General features: G+C 41.0%; 1 protein-coding gene across 2 annotated transcripts in view; it reads left to right on the forward strand.

Moving 5' to 3' along the window:
- TAMM41 (TAM41 mitochondrial translocator assembly and maintenance homolog) overlaps positions 1 to 18,828 on the forward strand; it is a 43,671-nt gene that overhangs the window by 16,330 nt on the left and 8,513 nt on the right. For both annotated transcript variants that reach the window (XM_074959828.1, XM_074959829.1), the window contains exons 4-7: positions 6,566 to 6,716; positions 10,386 to 10,531; positions 12,190 to 12,355; positions 14,062 to 14,124. In XM_074959828.1, the coding sequence (XP_074815929.1) occupies positions 6,566 to 6,716; positions 10,386 to 10,531; positions 12,190 to 12,355; positions 14,062 to 14,124 (526 nt within the window). The remainder of the gene's footprint in view (positions 1 to 6,565; positions 6,717 to 10,385; positions 10,532 to 12,189; positions 12,356 to 14,061; positions 14,125 to 18,828) is intronic.

The raw sequence follows: 18,828 nt of genomic DNA on the forward strand, positions 1-18,828 counted from the left end.
GCGGGAGAGGGTCTTTCTGAGGTGACACACCGTGTTGCATCGGTAGGAGTGGGGGTGGCTGCAGGAGCGGACGGGCGTGGCGAGATCACCAGCCTCGCGAGGGAGGGCCTGTCCGAGGCGACACGCTGTATCGCGTCGTGGCAGAGGTGCCAGGCATGTAAAGCCTGCACGGACGCCCGAGGCTCTTTGTGCAATGTCTGGCCCAACCGCTCCCAGTCCGCTAGCTTAAGGGTTCCGGCTTCAGGGTACCACGGGCATTGGGCACTCACCTCCTGTAGCAGGAGAGTGAGTTCTCGAGTGGGGCAGTCATGCTGAGCCTTACGCAGCAAATACTGTAGCTCATTGCGGTGTTGCACTTGCAAAGCAGAGAGGGAGCTTCCCATACTTACCACAACGAAAAATACTCACCGGGATCCACGAGGCGGATGAGTGACGCGTCTGAAACCCTTGCCGGGCGAGGTGAGTGCTGAGGGCCCCACGTTTGGGCGCCAGTTGTGGCGGTTCAATGACAAGACAGAACACAGCTTTTAGCAAGCAAGCAGGCTGGTCTCTGCTAACGGGCTTCCCCTGTCAGCTTTTCACCTTCCCCTTTATTCTCTCTCTCTCCCCCCGCGCATTACATTCTCCAACAGATAAAAGGAATACACTGGCTTTGTTTAACATTCTTATTTACCAATTTCTGTCTACCGCATTCCTTGCTCTCGGGCCTTGAGCCCAGTCCTGAGAGGCTTCCCACGATTCATATCATCTTGGCGAGATTCCAAGGTTGATGCCCTTGGATGGAGCAGTGTGTGCACTACTCCTACACAACACTCCGGGTGTGCCCTGAATGTTGCCAAGCGCATAAACCTTTATGAATCCTACATAAGGATGCTATTTTTACTTCTAAATTTGTTGGTGATACAGTAACCTGGATTGTTTATATTACAAGACAGCACTGGTTGCAAAGTAGTGTGTCAAAAGCAAGTTCTCTGGATACAAGGCTGGTGGCGTATTAATCGTGACTTAAACTATTTATATGAACTTCCCCATCCCCTCTCTTGTAGAGGGGCAAATCTTACAAAAGAATAACATGTTTCTAGTGTTGTGCTGTAAGGAGGTTGCCTGTACTGATTCAGAACTACCCAACCTTTTCACAAGTACACCTCTGTGCTCAGAAGCATTTGCTGTGGCTTGAACCTTTTTTGCTTGACTCTTGCTACAAGTATTTTTTTCTTAAAAATAAGTTGCCTCGACTGAATATTCTTACTGTAGTGTTAATGATATCCATTAAGTTCAAATAAGGACATCTCTAATAGGGTACAAATGGCTATTTAGAAATGCTGACTCTCTCTTTCCCAGGCCTCTTTGGCTGTGTCTCAAGAGTCTATTGACTTTTCACTCTGAACACAACATATAGTGGTGTTTAGCCAACTTCCTATTTAGCCGTATGTTGAAGAAACAGATAAACACAATACTAGCTTCTTCATAACTGGCTTGTTTTCTTCAAGTAATTATGCTAGATTTAAAAAAAAAAATAAAAAATTCCAGTACTACCTAACCAGATAATGTTACTTAGAACAAGTGGCATTTCAGTGAATTTTCTGAGATGAATAAAAGCTTCATTAAGTATCATTCTGACATTGGTCATTTTCATGTTACGTGTGTGTGTGTGTGTATATATATTGCAGTGTCATTGTGTATATATAGAGAAAACTTACAGTAACAACCAAGCACAGCTTATACATGTAACAATCAAAGCAGCATGCATTTCTACAGAAATGGTTGATCTTTCTAATATTAGCTTCATGTTCATAATGGTGTTTATCATGCCCTTTCCGTTTGAAGTGTTTTTTTTTCTTTTTGTTTATTTCCTTATTAGTCTTCCCTTGCATTAGGTCTTGAACAGCTTGCAAAAGCAACTTAGAGGCATGTGATATTAGGCTGATAGTTCTGTATTCTTTATAATCCTTAGCATTGTTCTTTTTGAGTATTAGGCTACACAGTGAGGTTGTAAAGTCTTCTGGCAATTCACCTGTCTCAAACATACTCTTAATTACCTCTGACAGGGCTTTCAAGCCTTCATTCTCTATGCTGTTTAACAATTCAGCCGTTATTCCATCGCAACCTGGTCCTTTTCTATTTGGAAGTCTCTTTATTGCTGCCATGATGTCTTCATCTATTATTAGCAGGTTTACTTGATTAATCTGTGGTTGAGGATCTTTATTAGACCTCAAAAGAGGAATGAGACAAGATTGTGTAATGTCACCAGCTTTATTCAGCATTTATACTGAGTGTTCAATTAATTGAAGAAACAGAAGATGGTATTAAGGTGTATGGAAAATGAGTGAATAACATTCACTATGTGCTGTTGCCTGATTCAGAAGAAGGTCTGAGGCAAAGAATATGGTGTAGAGTTGAACGTAGAAATTATTGCTGCTTAGGATGCGTCATTACAGAAGATGGAAGTTCAGATACCAAAGTCAGCACCAGAATAGCGAGAGCAAAAGGCACATAAATCTGAAGACTAAATTCTGATCCTAAAAACTTATATTTGGTGTATGGTAAATCATGATTGTGAAACACAAACACTGAAACAATAGATAATACAGGAAGTATCATTCTTCAAATTATAGTGGTGTAAAGGGTTCTAAAAATATTGTGGATAGACTGTGAAACCAACGAAAAAGCATTGGGGTGACTGGAACTCAACAAACACTGGGTCTTATGACAAAGATATGATTTGTAGGGCACATTTTAAGGGGTTTAGTGGGAGATTTATGTCTATAGGCACTGGAAAGGCAGGTTGATGGCAGAACCCAAGGCAGAAAAAGACCTTGGATGTACAATGTGATATCCTGGGTGGGGTATATCAAAAGGACTATTCATCCACAAAGAAATTGGCAGAGGATCATACAGAATGGGCTGCCATGGTTGCACAACTCCAGTGATGGAGACATTACATAAGAAGAATAAATAATGTCTAGGACCATCCACTGAACGAGGAGAAAACAAAACATTGAATAGCTACTCATTAAGTGAGCACTGTCCATTCTGTGCAATGAATGAGGCAGGGGTCCTGTGGGAAAAATATGCACATCATGGCATACATGGAAGGGAGCCAAATTTCAGGTTGCACTATCAACCTTAATTTTGCATTTCCTCACTTTCGAGCACTTGACTTTGCAACCTTGATGGTTTGTTAACATGGTCTTTTGTGTGCAATAGACCTAATTTTCAGGCCCCTAGAATCCTGGAAGGTAAAAGGATAACCTAACATGTATTTGTATACTGTGGAACCTAGGAGCCCTAGACCAGTGGTGGGCAACCTGCGGCTCGTGGGCCACACGCGGCCTATCCGGGTAATCTGCTGGCGTGAGACAGTTTGTTTACGTTGACTGTCCACAGGCATAGCCGCCTGCAGCTCCCAGTTCAATGTTCTTGGCCAATGGGAGCTGTGGGGAGCTGCGACCAGCATGTCCCTGCGGCCCGCGCCACTTCCCATAGGTCCCATTGGCCAGGAACGGTGAACCGCAGCTACTGGGAGCCGCAGGTTGCCCACCACTGCCCTAGACTATCCCTCAATTAACCTCTCAATGAATCTGCTTTCTTCACATGAAAGATTCAGACTAGGTCACCTGAAATTCTTTAACTTTGTCTCTAAACTTATATATGAGATGCTCATGTGAATCAGTCTCATTCTCTGCCCATTAATTAAAGTTCTGGTGACTTATTTTTTTGTGAGTAGTTTCTTTGCACAGCCCAGACCAATATTCCAATCCATTTTTAAAGATTCTGAAGTTCCATGCATTGATGAGCAAAGTATATATTTCTGAGTTGGTCAGTGTGAGTTTCCAAAGTGCTTGATCAAAAATCCCTAACATTAGGGCATTGCCAATAAGTCAGTTTGTCACCTTGACTAGCCCATGTTGTTGTTTGGTGGATCACATTTGAATAAGTCTGCAGGTGTTCAGAAAATTTGTTCTATGGTTTTAAATGTTTTCAGCTTCATTTTAGGCTCACCAGTAACTCTTCCGGTGTAGTCTAACACTTCATCATTGTCTTCTCAGATCACTTTTAATGCTAGGAAAAAATACAGTAGTTTGTGGGAGAAGAATAATACCCTAAAATATTTGCTTGTAAAGCCAATATCTCTAAAGTATTAAGCACGGTAAATAAAAAACATTTGTCTTAAACGTCTGTGAACCAGTTTACCCTCAAAACAATTGTCTAGATTTTACATCACACTTCAAATGCAGGGGGAAATTAAAAAAAAAAAAGCATATGTTGTCACATTTGCCATAGTGTATTGGGACTTCGTTCTGATTTCAGCCCTGTTTTAAAGTGGAGTTTCAGCCGTAATCTGTTTGTCAGGCCTTTCTTTGTCCACATCCTAACTACATAAGGCATTAAATATTTTAACTAGATGGTTCCTTTGTTAATTTCATTTACAGAATCTGATTTTGGGTGTTTTTTCATTCTTTCTTTTCCATTCTTAAATCATATGGAAGTTCCATTAGAAACAGGTGATTAAGGTGGAGGAGGCCTTGGATTTCTTTGTACCGTATTTGGGGCAAGATGTTCAAAGGATAGCACAATGCCTGTGTTTGCAAAAATGCACAATGCACAATGCACCAGTCACACCTCCTAACTCCACTTTTCTTTAAACAAACCAGAGTTATGGCAAATAATCACACAGATGCTTAGCTGCTAAATTGTACACTCCAATGACAGGTTTTTGTGGACACAAGGTGGGATTTGCAAAAGCGCCTAAGTAACTTGGGCACACAAGCCCATTAACTTTCAGTGGGACTTGTACCCATAGTCACCCCTTGCAAATATGCATGTAGCTTTGCAGGAGCACTCTCACTTGTTAAAAAATCTGTTTCTTATAAGCAAAGCAATTCAGCGTTGCCTAACAGAAACAACAGGAGCATTTAGAAACCACAGTAAGAAAGTTTATTCTCCTGTAGCCCAAAGTAGCTTTGTTGACATAAGGTTCTGTATTAAGATTTGTTTTATCCTGGTAACAACCAGCCTCCTGTGTCCCAATACATGCATTTTCTATTCAGGGTGTTAGGGTCTATAGTTAAGTCAAATCATTTGAAATAACACTGCTTTGCCTTGGAAGAGCAAACTTCTCTCAGGTGTATAGATGTACTTGACTACCGTGTTCCACGCTGCTTGCATGTGTGACTCTCCCTTAATCTCTATCTGATGATCACTATCTAGTGAAGACCCGCTAAATCGATGGCAGAGCGCTCTCTGGTCTTCCCTGGTACTCCAGCTCTCTAAGAAGAGTAAGGGAAGTCGATTGGAGAGCGTCTCCTGTCGACTCAGCGCAGTGAAGACACCAGGGTAAGTCGACCGAAGTTATTCCCGTAGCTGGAGTAGCGTAACTTTGGTCAACTTACCCCAGTAGTGAAGACCAGCCCTAAGAGGAGAACTCATTTGTGTAAGGGTCTACTTCATGGATTTCCTAACCTGTCATATGATAGATGACCAAAAAAACCACAAGGGTGCCTGTTAAGGATAAAGGGAGAATGAGTTTCCTGGTTACCAGGGAGAGAGCTCCACTCTTATCACGTTATTCACTCCTTCCTTCTCTCTCACACTAGTCTAGTAGGTTTTCTGTCACTTCTTGTTTCCTCACCAGATGTGTCTTTTTAACACTCGCTCAGAATTGTTATTTTGATTAACCCCAGGATTTGATTCTAAAAGAGGGGAAGGCAAAGAGCTCTGTAGAAACAAGAGAAGAGCTAATAGCTTTCAGTCATTGCTGTCTTGTGACTATACGGTATTAGTACTGCAAAGGGAACGTTTACATAGAAAATGGACACTCTCTAGGTCAGAGGTGGGCAAACTGGGGCCCGCGGGCCACATCCGGCTTACCGGTCAATCCTGCCTGGCCCCTGAGCTCCCGGCCGGGTAGGCTAGTCTCCGCTGCCCCTCTCACCCCCCCGCTGTCTCCCCTCTCCTGCAGCTATGCCCCTGCGTAGGCAGCATGGCTTGTGCCCGCCTACCTCCCAGGCTTTCAAATAAGCCTGTCCTGCCGCTCTGAGTGGCAAGGTAAGGGGGCAGGGGGAGGGAGGGGTTGGGTTGGGTAAGGGGCAGGAGGTCGCAGGGGGCAGACAGGGGGTGGTTGGATGGGGCAGAGGTTCAGTGGGGAGGCGGTCTGGAGACAGGGCGGGGGGGGTTGGATAGGGGGTGGGGTCCTGGGGGGCGGTTAGGGACGGGGGTCCCGGGAGCGGGTGGTCAGGGGATGGGGGGGTTGGATGGGTCGGGGGTTCTGAGTGGGGCACTGGGGGTGGGAAGTGCGAGGGGTCAGACAGGGGCCAGGCTGTTTGCGGGGGCACAGCCTTCCCTACCCAGCCCTCAATACTGTTTTGCAACCCCGATGTGGCCCTTGGGCCAAAAAGTTTGCCCACCCCTGCTCTAGGGTTAATTAATTACATCATAATGATGTGAATGGTTTTAAATAAATGTAGTTTATTTTTACATACTGGATTGAGTAATAATTATTGGTCTATCTTCAATGGTATTTTCCTGATGAAATCTTGCTCCCAAATATTTTGATTTTTTTCAGGTGAAAATACTGACACAGAATGAAAATGGCAAGCTGCAGGCTGCCCTGCTTAGCAATCTGAAGAGTGCAGTCACAGCAGCCTTTCTCATGTTGCCAGAAAGTTTCTCTGAAGAAGACCTCTATATGCAGATTGCAGGACTCTCCTACTCTGGTTAGTATATGTATTTAAAGTTTCTCTTGAGAAAAAAGTCTTTGGTAAGATGTCATACCTTGTAGTTTAAGTTGTAATACTGCATAAATAATACCACAAATAATAGGAAGTCTAATATATGGTAAGCTCTAGTATAGAAGTGGCTCAGTGAGTCTGTGACTGTTCATACATTTGTTGAGCTAAGGAAGGATGTGTAAGGTCTGATCCTGCATTTGAATGCAGTGTGAGTTTTTCTATCAATTTCAACTGGAACAAGGTTCCACCGTACTGCATTGTGCCTACAATATTTCATGCTCCAGTAACTTCATGAGAGTTTGGTTCCAAAGGAGATATTGGGATGCCCTTCAGGTAAGGCTGAGTGATAGTTGCTGTGTTTCAGGAGACCTTGAAAACACACTTGAGAATTTAGTTTGTGCCTGAAGATAATAAGGGGATGAGCTTGTTCTTATGTTACTATGTGCTACCTCAGCAAACTTTAGATTTTAATATTTCAAAGGCCTGAAAATACACGTGGTGTCCTTCTCCGCTGTGTAAGGTCTATCTAGTCAGTATTCTGACAGATGCTAAAGAGATTTATTGTTTGTCAAATATTATGTTTTGTGATCAAATTCTTCAGCATCTTATTTTTTATCAACAGCTTTTTCTAAAGATGTAGTTGCCATTTTAATTATGGAGATCCTATTCAAGTTTGCAGTTATCGGTTTTTAAAACAATCCATCCTCATGTAATTTTATATTCCCTCTTGCAATCCTCTATTCCATTCTTCCAAAATATTAGAAAAGAGTTTATTCATAAGAGAAGTTTTCATTTAAAAGACTTCAAAGCACTCCACAAGTTATATATGAATCACTTCACCCACCACTGAAATGCAGCACCCTCTGGGGTGAAAAGTATTACGCATTGAACCATCACGAAGTGAAAAAAGGATACTGTATCTAAGTGAAGTGGTAAAGGGTGTTTTAGCTAGGCACACTTACTAGTGGGTTACATAATCACCCCAGTTGGAATCTGATTGAGTCTTCTCTGAAAAGTGCTGTGGGATTTGCAATGACCACAGGCGGTCAGGATAATTCTTGACTATCGTAAGTAATGATACAATTAATACAAAAGTAGGAGATCATTTATTTGACTAAAAAATGTTGGAACTGGCTTTACTGCCTGAATAAAATTGAAGTGGTAAAATTTCAATTTTGGGATATTTGAGAAATTAGGTGAATGTTGATGAGGTGGGGAGGGATAGCTCAGTGGTTTGAGCATTGGCCTGCTAAACCCAGGGTTGTGAGTTCAATCCTTGAGGGGGCCATTTGGGATCTGGGGCAAAAATTGGGGATTGGTCCTGCTTTGAGTAGGGGGTTGGACTAGATGACCTCCTGAGGTCCCTTCCAACCCTGGTATTCTATGATTCTATTATTTGCTTTGTTGCTGTTGTATTAAATCTTGACTATTTTCACAATCCCAGTAAATGAAACTTGTTTTATATATTGCCTGCTCAATCCCTTTGAGACAACCAGTATCTTACATGGTACATTTGACACTGATTCTTTGTATTTCTTTACCTAATAAAGTTGTTCATGAGCTTTATGGAGTTACTTTTTAAACCACTGAGACACACTGCATCTTGGGCAGACAGTGATTATAAGTTCTGCTGTGCTTGGCATGACGGAGCTTTGTTTTGCTCTCAGCTAGAGCTGTTTGTTTGGACTATTTCTTTGGAGGCTGTGGGAGAACAGGCTAAGGGAGTGCATAGTATCCATTAAACTAAATAATAAAACTAAATTGCTGCCTTGAGATATTCAGCTCTTGAGTGTGGGGAAACAAAAATTGATTCAAGATTTTGTTGCTGTTCACATAATACTATTAGCTGTGCAGTAATTCAAATTAGAGTGAGCTCTGTCTCCTGGATGGTTGTTTTGGAGACTGAGTGCAGTATCTAGCATGATGAGGTTGTTTCCGTTTGGACCCTCTAGGCCAGAGGTTCTTAACCAGGGTACGTGTACCCCTGAGGGTACACAGAGGTCTTCCAGGGGGGTACATGAACTCATCTAGATGTCTGCCTAATTTTACAACAGGCTACGTAAAAAGCACTAGCAAAGTCATTACAAACTAGAACTTCATACAGACAATGACTTGTTTATACTGCTTATTATACTATACACTGAAATTTAAGTATAATATTTATATTCTATTATATAGTAAAAATAAGAAAGTAAGCAATTTTTCAGTAATGGTGTGCTGTGACACTTTTTTTGTATTTTTATGTCTGATTTTATAAGCAAGTAGTTTTTAAGTGAGGTGAAACTTGCAGGTGCACAAGGTAAATCAGACTCCTGAAGGGGTACAGAAAAGTAGTCCAGAAAGGTTGAGAGCCACTGCTCTAGGCACTTCCAGATTACAAGTAATGTCAGTCTTGCAGTAGAAAAAGCTAAGAAGTGGTGCGTAGTGCTTAACAGAAGAATCTTACCAGTGAAAAAGAGCAGTGGGGTTAGGGGGCAGGGCAAATGTTTGATCAGAGCGGGTGAGCATATATATTAGTGGTTATGATCACAAAGGCATGAAATGTTGCCTAAGGGAAGAAAAATTACCATGTCTAAGATATACTTAGTAGTGTCTTCATTTCTGAGAGGAGGATAGAAGAGAAAAATGGTAGCTGAAAGATGAAGCAGTGTGCAGGGTTGGGAGTGGGAGCAAGAGGGGTGGGGTGTGAGGGTCAGAGGGCGTACATGGCATGTGGCGCAGCAGGGCCTTCCAAGAGAGAAGCCCAGAACTTTGCACCTCAGGGATGTAGCAGGAGAAAATTTTATCCTCCTATAAATGGAGGAGGGGGAGGACAAGAGACAGGACAGATGTGATGATTAGAAGCATCAGCAAGCAGGGGAAGGAGCTGCAGAGCTAGCCAAGTGGGTCTGCTATGCATTGAAACCCACTGATTGGATTAGGAACTACATGGACTGACTATCCAGTATGTATTGAAAAAGGAAATTGGGGGGGTGATGGAAATGAGTAAAAGTGTAAATTACAGATATTCAGTCCTTTGTTGTGTTAAGATACGTTACAAAGCATTTCATTCCTAGAGAAATGTGACCCTAGTCATGTGATCTAACACTGCTGCTGACTATGGTCTAAATTCAGCCCTCAGATATATGCATGCACTTGCCATTGACTTCTGTGCAAAGCATTTGCTCTCTTCCTATGGTATTTCTAAAGTGCTTATTTTAGGATCTAAAGCACCAGCACTACTCAGTATAACTTTACACTTGGCTGTCTGTTAAAATTGTCATGTGAGTGCTAAGAACTTCATTTGTTAAGGATTTGGGCTTTTCAACCATTTTAGAGAGATGGGATTGACTTAATGGTGTTGTGTGTTTTTTGTTTTTTTTTTAATTCAGTAAAAATGTCAGCACAGTGGGCTAGTGGAAGCACAGTATGGTGTGAACCAGATGCCATCTCTAGGCTATTCTCCTTGAGCTGGCAGGTGTATGAAAAGTACTTCATTATTAGAAGACAATCCTCATTGAGGAGTGCATGTGGTTTTGGAATAATCAGAGCATAAACAGCTTCAGATGATTGGTATCTAATTCTATGCCATGATAATCCCCTGTGTGTTCCATGGCTTCGTGTTCTCTGTTTCTGATTTTTTGTCAGTTAACTATTTTTCTTTCCTTGGTTTAGGTGATTTCAGAATGATAATTGGAGAAGACAGATCAAAGGTGCTAAACATAGTGAAACAAAATGTGCCCCATTTTCAGAAGCTCTACAGTAACATATTACAGGAGTGCCCTCAAGTGGTGTATAAGCACCAGCTGGGCAGGCTAGAGGTAAATGGTTTACATTGTACGTTTTAAACCCACAAGTGGAATTGCTTTATTACTTAGACAGAGAGCAAGAATCGCACAATGCACCAGTCTGAATTTCTCTAGTTTTTCTCGTTTACATTTATTATGCTTCTGTTACTCAACTACTTCCAGCAATTAGCAAACTTGGCACAAATACCAATCTATAAGAATGAGGTTTAGCTCTCATGCACAGTAAACTGCCGTTCAACCTCTCATTGGGTATGGCTGCTGAATGAGGGAGTCTTGGCAAGGGGGAGGAGGCTGGTTTAAAACAGGTGGCTTGATGACTGCCATTCAGAAGCAGCAGATTATGGAGTATGATGGCCAAAAACAGGTGGTTTGCAACAAGTAAGTGATTTATTGTCCAATTCTAAGTATTACTATCTGCGACCAAATTAGCCTAGGTTTCAGTGAACCCAAAGAAGTTTGAGTTCTAGCCACGCAGTTCAATGAACCAAACCCAAACTGAGTCCTGGCATCATCCCACCATAGCCCATACCTCAGAAGTCCATCCCTGGAATTCAGGTAGCCCGAGAATGCCGTGGAGGAAGTGGATGACCAAGAATAACACTTTGGTTTGAAAGTGCATCATCAGAGCAGAAAGTACCAGATGAAAATGCCGGCCCTTTTGAATTACCCCTCATCCCATGTTGCAGGTGATTGTGGACTTGCATCACAACACTGGAGTGTGTTGTCCTGTCCAATCTGTTCACTCAGCCCTAGTGTGCACGTTCTTGTGTACATTCTAAAGATTGTTGAAATATAGTGATCAAAACCATAAGTTGCAGCCCAATAACAGTTACCTCCTCTTAATTCAGTGCATGGAGGAACTTTGCAATAGAATAAATATTTTAAGTGAACTGTTGCTTTGAAGAATGGAATCTCTTATTTGGATGAGAGGTTTTTTTTTTAAAAAAAAGACTTAGTAGTAAGTTCAGAAATTAAAAAAATTAAAAATGTGGAGCAAAGGGTGTTGACCAAAACATTTCCTGCAAATTACATAAACCTGACATGATGCAAAGTTTAATGCACATGAGAGAGAGATTTTTCAAACAGTTTTGATGAAAACTAATCGTAAAATAGTGCGAATCCCTATATATGACATTAATAATTTTGCTCAATGCTTGAACTTATTCAGCACATGGAACATATTCAGCACATGGAATATTCAGCACAGTTCCATGGTCTTTGAGATTATATTTGTTTTCCTTGTTTTCTGCATGTAGTTTATTTAAGAATAATTTGAGTAAATTAAAAATGCATATAAGCAATTGTGGTCCTGACTTGCTTGCACTATCAGCAAGATAGCATGTGCAAATTGGATGGCTACCTAAAAATTGAATCTTGCACTTAGGTTGCCTTTCAAGGTCATGGTTGAGATTATGCTCTGGAAAAGCAGTGGGAGCTCTCACTTCTGTTGCCCATGGCTCTGTGTATGTGCACATGTAATAGACTGCATTATCTTTCTGCATATATATGCAACTTTGTAGCTTTATGATCAACACAGCTTTAGCAGGGATCAAAGATAGCCAAAACCCTTCTGTGCTCACTTTGGAAACATGTGGATTTTGTGTTAACCATCTTTACTACATGTGATTGAGTTCACAATTTTCCTTGTTTTTTGTGTTTGTAATGTTCAGATCGATAAAAGTCCAGAAGGTCAATTCATGCAGTTAATGGCTTTGCCGAGGACTCTTCAACAAAAGATAACTTCTTTTGTGGACCCTCCTGGGAAGAACAGAGATGTGGAAGAGGTTTTACTGAAAGTGGCCCATGACCCTGACTGTGGATTAGTGGTACATCAGGGTAGGTCTGTAGGTGCATGAGAGGCAGTCTCTGATTGGAAGTGATATATTTAAGAATTAGTGGTGGTGTTCTACACGGAAGCAGCTTAAGAGAATTCAGCCCATCAGTTTAGAGGGGTAGAGGCAGAAGAGAGAAATTACAATTCGGAGATGTTGCATTGTACCCAAATGCTTAATTTTAGGATACAATAGATGCAAACGTTCTCAAAAATCTTCATGTTTGTATATCAACTTTCACTTGTCCAAATTAACATGGAAAAATATTAAGTTCCTGTTTCAAATCCTAAAAGAAATCATTTTAAACAAGAACTTGATTTAATTAGAACATTTAATTTTCTGGTTGCCTGACAGGGCTGTCTTGCCTGTCAGAACAAAGGCATAGTTTCAATCAGATATTGAGCTTCAGTGGTATGCAAATGTGTATTGTGCTACTCAGTTCATTTGAATTTGGAAGAATAACTCCAACAAACTGCAAAATCCTCATGTTATAACTAGCACACGTGTGGGATGTCTTGGGAGAGACATCAAACTTTGGGCAAAAAAAACTGTTGAGTCATGTTAGCAGGTATAGATGCTTGTGCTGCTGCCGCCAATGCTGTTCTTGTTCTGTAGATAAATGAAAATATTTAGGATTTGTACAGTTCTTTATATCTTCAGAGTACTTGACAAGCTCTAACTAATCCTTGCTGCAACACTGTGACATAGAAAATAATGAAACAAGCACAGTTATGATTTGTCCAGGACCCCATAGAGAGTCTGTCAGAGCAGTGATCGTTTTTCTTCTTTATGTGCAGGTATTTCCCCACATATTTCTCCAGTCAAGGAGAATAAACTTTAATTATACAGTTTTAATAAAAACTGTATCTGAAAAATCTCACTTCTTACTTTGTAATGCAGCAAAGTAATGCACATGAAGATGGAAACATTATAATTGAGACCAATACTCTTCTATTCTTCAGTATGTGATAGTGTACAAAGGCTGTGTTGCACACAAAAGTTCATGCAAATAAGTGTGCATTATAATTTAGACAGTATATTTGCATAATACAACTTAAATGCTGTTTTAAAATAGACTAAACAATTTTGAAAATTTTTTTACAGCTGTGTCTAAGGACTAGCCAAGAATGAAGATCCATTGTGCTTGGCACTGTGTCAAAAGAGAGAAGTAGACAGGCCTTTCCCCAAAGAGTTTATAATCTAAATAGATAAGACTGACACGGGACGTGGGGAAAAGGGTGTAAAACAGAATGTGAAAACACAATTTCATATTGAAATAGTTTGTTCAATTCTTTAACAAGCCCAGGCAGGGAAATATAAAATGACAAAACCCTGCTGAAACTGTGCATGCTGAGGAAACGTGATTGATTTGAATCACCCATGACTGGGCAACTGGGTGCAGAAATATAATGGGGAAGATTGAATTAATGGAATCAAACTCTATTAATTACTACCAAGTCTTCAGTATTCTTTTTTCATATAAACAATGCCATGTTGTATAAAAAAAATTTTAAAAGAGCATTTGGAACAAATTCTTGAATGAGCATGACAAAGCAAAATAGAAAGTTTTTGTTAAGATAATTATAAGTTTTACTTACAGGCTGCTTTATTGTATAACTGGAAAAATATTTAACTTGCAATTTTTTTAAACTTTTTTTTAAGACTAAGATGGATAACATCTGTGTGTTTATATCCTTTCTCTATACACAGGCATTTCAGGAATTGTGAGAACTTCCAGTCTAATACAGAGTTCTAAAACCATACTAACAGCTGGTAAGAACAAATGCCATTATATACAAATAGGCCTTTCGGTTTCAGAAAGTACAAATCTTAAAACCTCAAGCTCTCTTTGTTACAGAACTTCAAATTATAGACTTTTTGGTCTTGGGAAACAGAGAGAAGCCACTGGAAACTTTCACTAGTAATCGCCTCTCTATTTTCTATAATTATTGGGAAATCATCAAAAGGCAAAGGAAATCTGAAACGGGGTGTGATGGGGATGTGGTGTATATATATATTACTTTAGAGTTCTGCTCTGTCGAGCGCTTGGCTAATTTGTACTGATATTTTGCTCTTCTTGTGTTCATGAAACTTTAGAATTCCCTCAGGATTTCTACACATGCAGGGAGAGCAGAATTAGTGTAGAGATTTGCAGTGTAGACCAGAGACTAGAATTTTTGCCCTAAAAATTATACTAAGCTAAGCACTTACTGACAGAAGTTTCAGACTACATGTAAAATAAATATTTTGCCATATCATATGCTTCTGACCAATCCCTCTGACAGAAACAAATATTAGATCCACCCAGTAGTCAAAACAGCTCTGTAGCTGGGTGAGCCTCAGTTAAGAGACCAATACTTTCATGTTCTTAAAGGAGAAAAAAAAAAGTGAACTGTCTTAGAAAAAGAGTTCAGTGATAAAAGCCACCTGAGAAAAGGCTTAACTTTGTTTAATATTCAAATTAAAAAGATATACATTGGACTGGGAAAGGCCAGCTGATGGAGGGAAAATAATTGGTTGGCTGTGGGGAAACAGGTGAAGATTGGGTGACTTTTCCTCCTTCATCAAAAAAAACTCATCACCTTCTCCATAGTTGATACCCCATCCTGGTGTGCTACCTGTCTGCCTCCTACAGTGGATCTAATATGAAGATGTCCTGAGCCTTCTAGTTTAAAAAATATTTACCTCACAGCTAATTTAGAGTGAAATATATTAGAGCCTGAGCTGTTCCTGAGCCATCAAAATAGTCGGGTGAGTTGGACCCTCATTAAGCCAGGGTCACTGGTAGGCACATTGGAGTTTGCTCTACCTTTCACTTCAAGAAAATTCGTTAAATTGCATAAAGCAATGACTAGATGTAGGTTGTAGCTCATGTACATGTTCCCTACCTCCCAAATGTAGGTTAGATAAAAATTATGGTTTAAGAAGTTATTCTCCGTACCACACAGTGAAGGACTGACTTTCCAGAGCTGTTATCCATCTTGAATCAGGGGCTCTGTAACAGGGGAGCCATACCCCCATGACTTTTTACCAGTCGTAAAAGGGGAAGAGGTGGAGCAGGGCCTCGTGGAGAAGGGACAGAGTGGGGGCATGGTTTGGGCACTGATGGCCCCCCACTTTTAGGGAGCTTCTGCCACTCCTATCTTGAATTTACATTTCATATTCAATCTTGTGGCTATTTCAAATGTTCAGGACCATTACTGGCTTATTTTGGCTAAAATAATTATATAATAGGGATGATTGTACTTTGTGGGTTGATGTGTTTTGTTTTTGTTTTTTGTAAATCATGATGTTTTACAGTCCAGTTGTATTATGTAGAAAGAAAATAGCCAACCTGTTGCCTAATCTTTCTCAGTACTTTGAGGAGACTGAAAAAATGAAAGCAACTCTGGATTGAAGGAGAGGTGTCCTTTGTAATGAGTTGGACATGTTACTTGTGTGTATAGGGTCTTTATTGCAATTCGTGAAGCTGTTGTTGCTTCATGGTTTGGTATCACGGGAGCCTGGTAGTGGCTGAATCTCTCTCGCTCTCACTACTGATTAATATGGTGGTATTTTTAGACATACAAAACTGGCTTGTGAAGTTCAAATATGTCAAAAGAAGGAAATGCATCTGAAGCTGAGGAAAGATGGGCTTGTTGTTGTAGCACAGGAATAGAAGTTGAAAGATCTGGAGTCTAATTCCTGCCTCTGACGTAGGCTTCTGTGTGATTTTAGAGTAAGTCACTTAAACCCTTCTGTGCTTCAGTTTGCCTTTCTGTAAAAGTAAGGATAACATTTAACTACCTCATGTAGCATTTGATCCATTCATCTTCATAAAGTACTTTGAGATCCACAGATAGCAGGTGCTATAGAAGTGCAAAATATTGGTTAAAACAAAATATTGGTTTTTAAATCTTCAAAAATGTCTATGAATTCAGTGCTTGTGAAAGTTAGCTGACTGCCTGGGAGAATGAGACTGTTCGTATACAAACTGCTACAGTATGAGCCACAGCAGTGCAAGCTTCCCCACATTGCTCCACATGAGTATCTGAACTCTCACCGGGAAGGACCCACCTCGGACAGTCCATTGGTGGCTCCTTTTCAATGCCTATTCAGGCTGCTTACAGAGATTTCTAAGATGTGGCTACCTGTGTTTTGGGACCCTAAAAAACACATTATGACGACTTGTCTCTACAACGCTTTCAGTTTTGTGCGCTTGAAACAGAGCCATCCTGAGATCTGTTTTCTCACCTTCTTCTCTAATGTTGGTTTTGTGCCTAGATACACAGTATCATTAACTTTGTACCTTACCATAAACAACATTTTTGCCTTTTAAGTAGCCAGTCATGTGGGATTACATTTATCCCTGAAAAAGTTGGTAACCCTCTCCACATTTCCATGTTACTTTTGGAAACGAAGGGTTGGGTGTGCTGGTTCAGGCCAAATAAAAATGGGCACGAAACTTTGCCTCAAACTTGAGGCAAACCCAAACCCCAGTGAGTCTTGAAAGGTTTGCTTCTCTTTTCTTTCCTCCCTCCCCTTTTTCATACACCTCTTACCTACTTCTTGCCAAAAGCAGAAGCACCGAAATAGACAGGGATAGATCTATTAGGATTACTGGCCTGCCTTAAAGTGCGCGGAGATGAGCCCTCCAGACCAAGGAAGTTTGGATAAGGATCTGAACTTCTGGATGACTACCAAAGCCACACCTCTTGAGGTGTGGTTATTGCTAATTTTAACATTGGAGTGAATGGAACAATTTGAAGTCTCAAACCTGCCCTTCTATAAAAAGCATGCATCAGAAAAACTGCCATATCTCTGCGAAGTCTGCTTCTGAGAAGCTTTTCTAAACTGTGTTGCAATATGGAAGAAGCACAGAATCCTTTTTTTCTTCTTATAGGCAGAGCTGGAAGAGCTGTCTGTATAGCTATGGTTGTGTGACATTTCTCAATGGAAGACTCTGTTTTCACTGGCTTATGACTGCCAGAGTTTAACTGTTGGGGCTGAAATCTCCCAGGCTGAGTGTCTGTCTCAGGTAACAGTATTTGAAAGGTTTCAGCTTCAGTGGTTTCAGCCGTTTCTGAGGAAAAAAGGTTGTTTTTGCCCCTTTTACAAAAATTCTTTCACCCACTGAGTTGCGGGGCTCTAGTGCTGCCATGCATTGATCCAGAGACTTGAAATTTATCAGAGGGGGTTGCGATAGGGTCAGGGATTTGCCTTTTCCCCTCCCCAGGAAGATTCCACCAAATTTGCCTGGTTATGAACCTCTGTAAAATGTGCATTTGCGCATACTTAATGGCGACTTCTAAATGCTTGGAAGATTGTCTGCACTGAGCCTGCTCCATCTTGGGGCTGCAGAGGCTGAGTAGGGAGACTCTCTTGTGCTTTCAGAGCTCCTCCTGCCTTTGCCCAGGCAGTGAGGAAGCTACCTGATTTAAGTGCAGAGGGGTGGGGAGGCATGGGAAGAATAAGAGCAGGGGGTTGCTGGAACCAGAGGTTGGGAAGTAGCAGAGAGGGAGAAGGGTGGGTAGTATATAGAAGCAGAGTGGGAGGGAGGCAGGAGCCTGTGGTGTGTGAAGGAGGTAGGGTTGGATAGAAGCACAGGGGGAGGAGGGCAGAAGCTGGGGGACATAGGAACAAAAGGATAAGTGACCATTACAGCTACTCCCTTCCAGAACCTGAAAATGAACCCAGGAATTGTGAGTCTCTACATTCCTTTCCTGTCTGCAAATAGTTGTCAAACCCAATGGCAAAGTGTCTCATCCCCTTCTCGAGCTGGTCCACGTAGCAGGAGTAGGCTGTTATCCTCTCAGTTACTCCGTGAGCTTAAGTGATATGGATGTAAAGATCTGAGCCCTGCTGCCGACCCAAGTTGGGGCCAATGTGGTTCCACATAATGATTTTTTTGTTGTTGTTTGTTTATTAAAAGCATTTAGGAAATTAAATTTTTAAAAAAAAAATTAAAAGAATGCTAAGGTTGCAAAGATAAGCGTTAAAAGTCAGGAAATTCCAATTAAGGTTGCTGCTGGGTTTTTTCCCACAGGACCCCTGCATCATTCAGTGAGTGTGTAGTTACTCAATTTTTCTTTGTATCTTCATGCAATGTGTAGCTCCAGGCCAAAACCCGCACTGCATACATAATTATTAATTCCTCCTAGGCATTTGTTTCTGTGGTGTTCTCATCATAGTGTCTTTGTGCTTCACAATTACTTTATCTTTATAACATCCCTCAGAGATGAGGTGGGGGTATTCCCCTTTTACAGCTTCAGAATGGAGGCAGGAAGAGAGGAAGGCCAAAATTGTTTCCTAATTTTGGGTGCCCAACTCAAGAGCCTGAATTTCCAGAATACTTAGCATTTTTATAGCACTTTATATGTTTGAGCAAAGCTTCAGTCAGCTTCAGTTGCAGTTGTGAGCACTAAGCACTTCTGCAGGTCTGACACTGGGTGTCTCACATTGTGTTCCTCCTCACTGTCTGGAATGTCCAATTCGAGG

The sequence above is a fragment of the Natator depressus genome, chromosome 7, assembly GCF_965152275.1.
Source record: "Natator depressus isolate rNatDep1 chromosome 7, rNatDep2.hap1, whole genome shotgun sequence".
Classification (NCBI taxonomy): Eukaryota; Metazoa; Chordata; order Testudines; family Cheloniidae; genus Natator; species Natator depressus.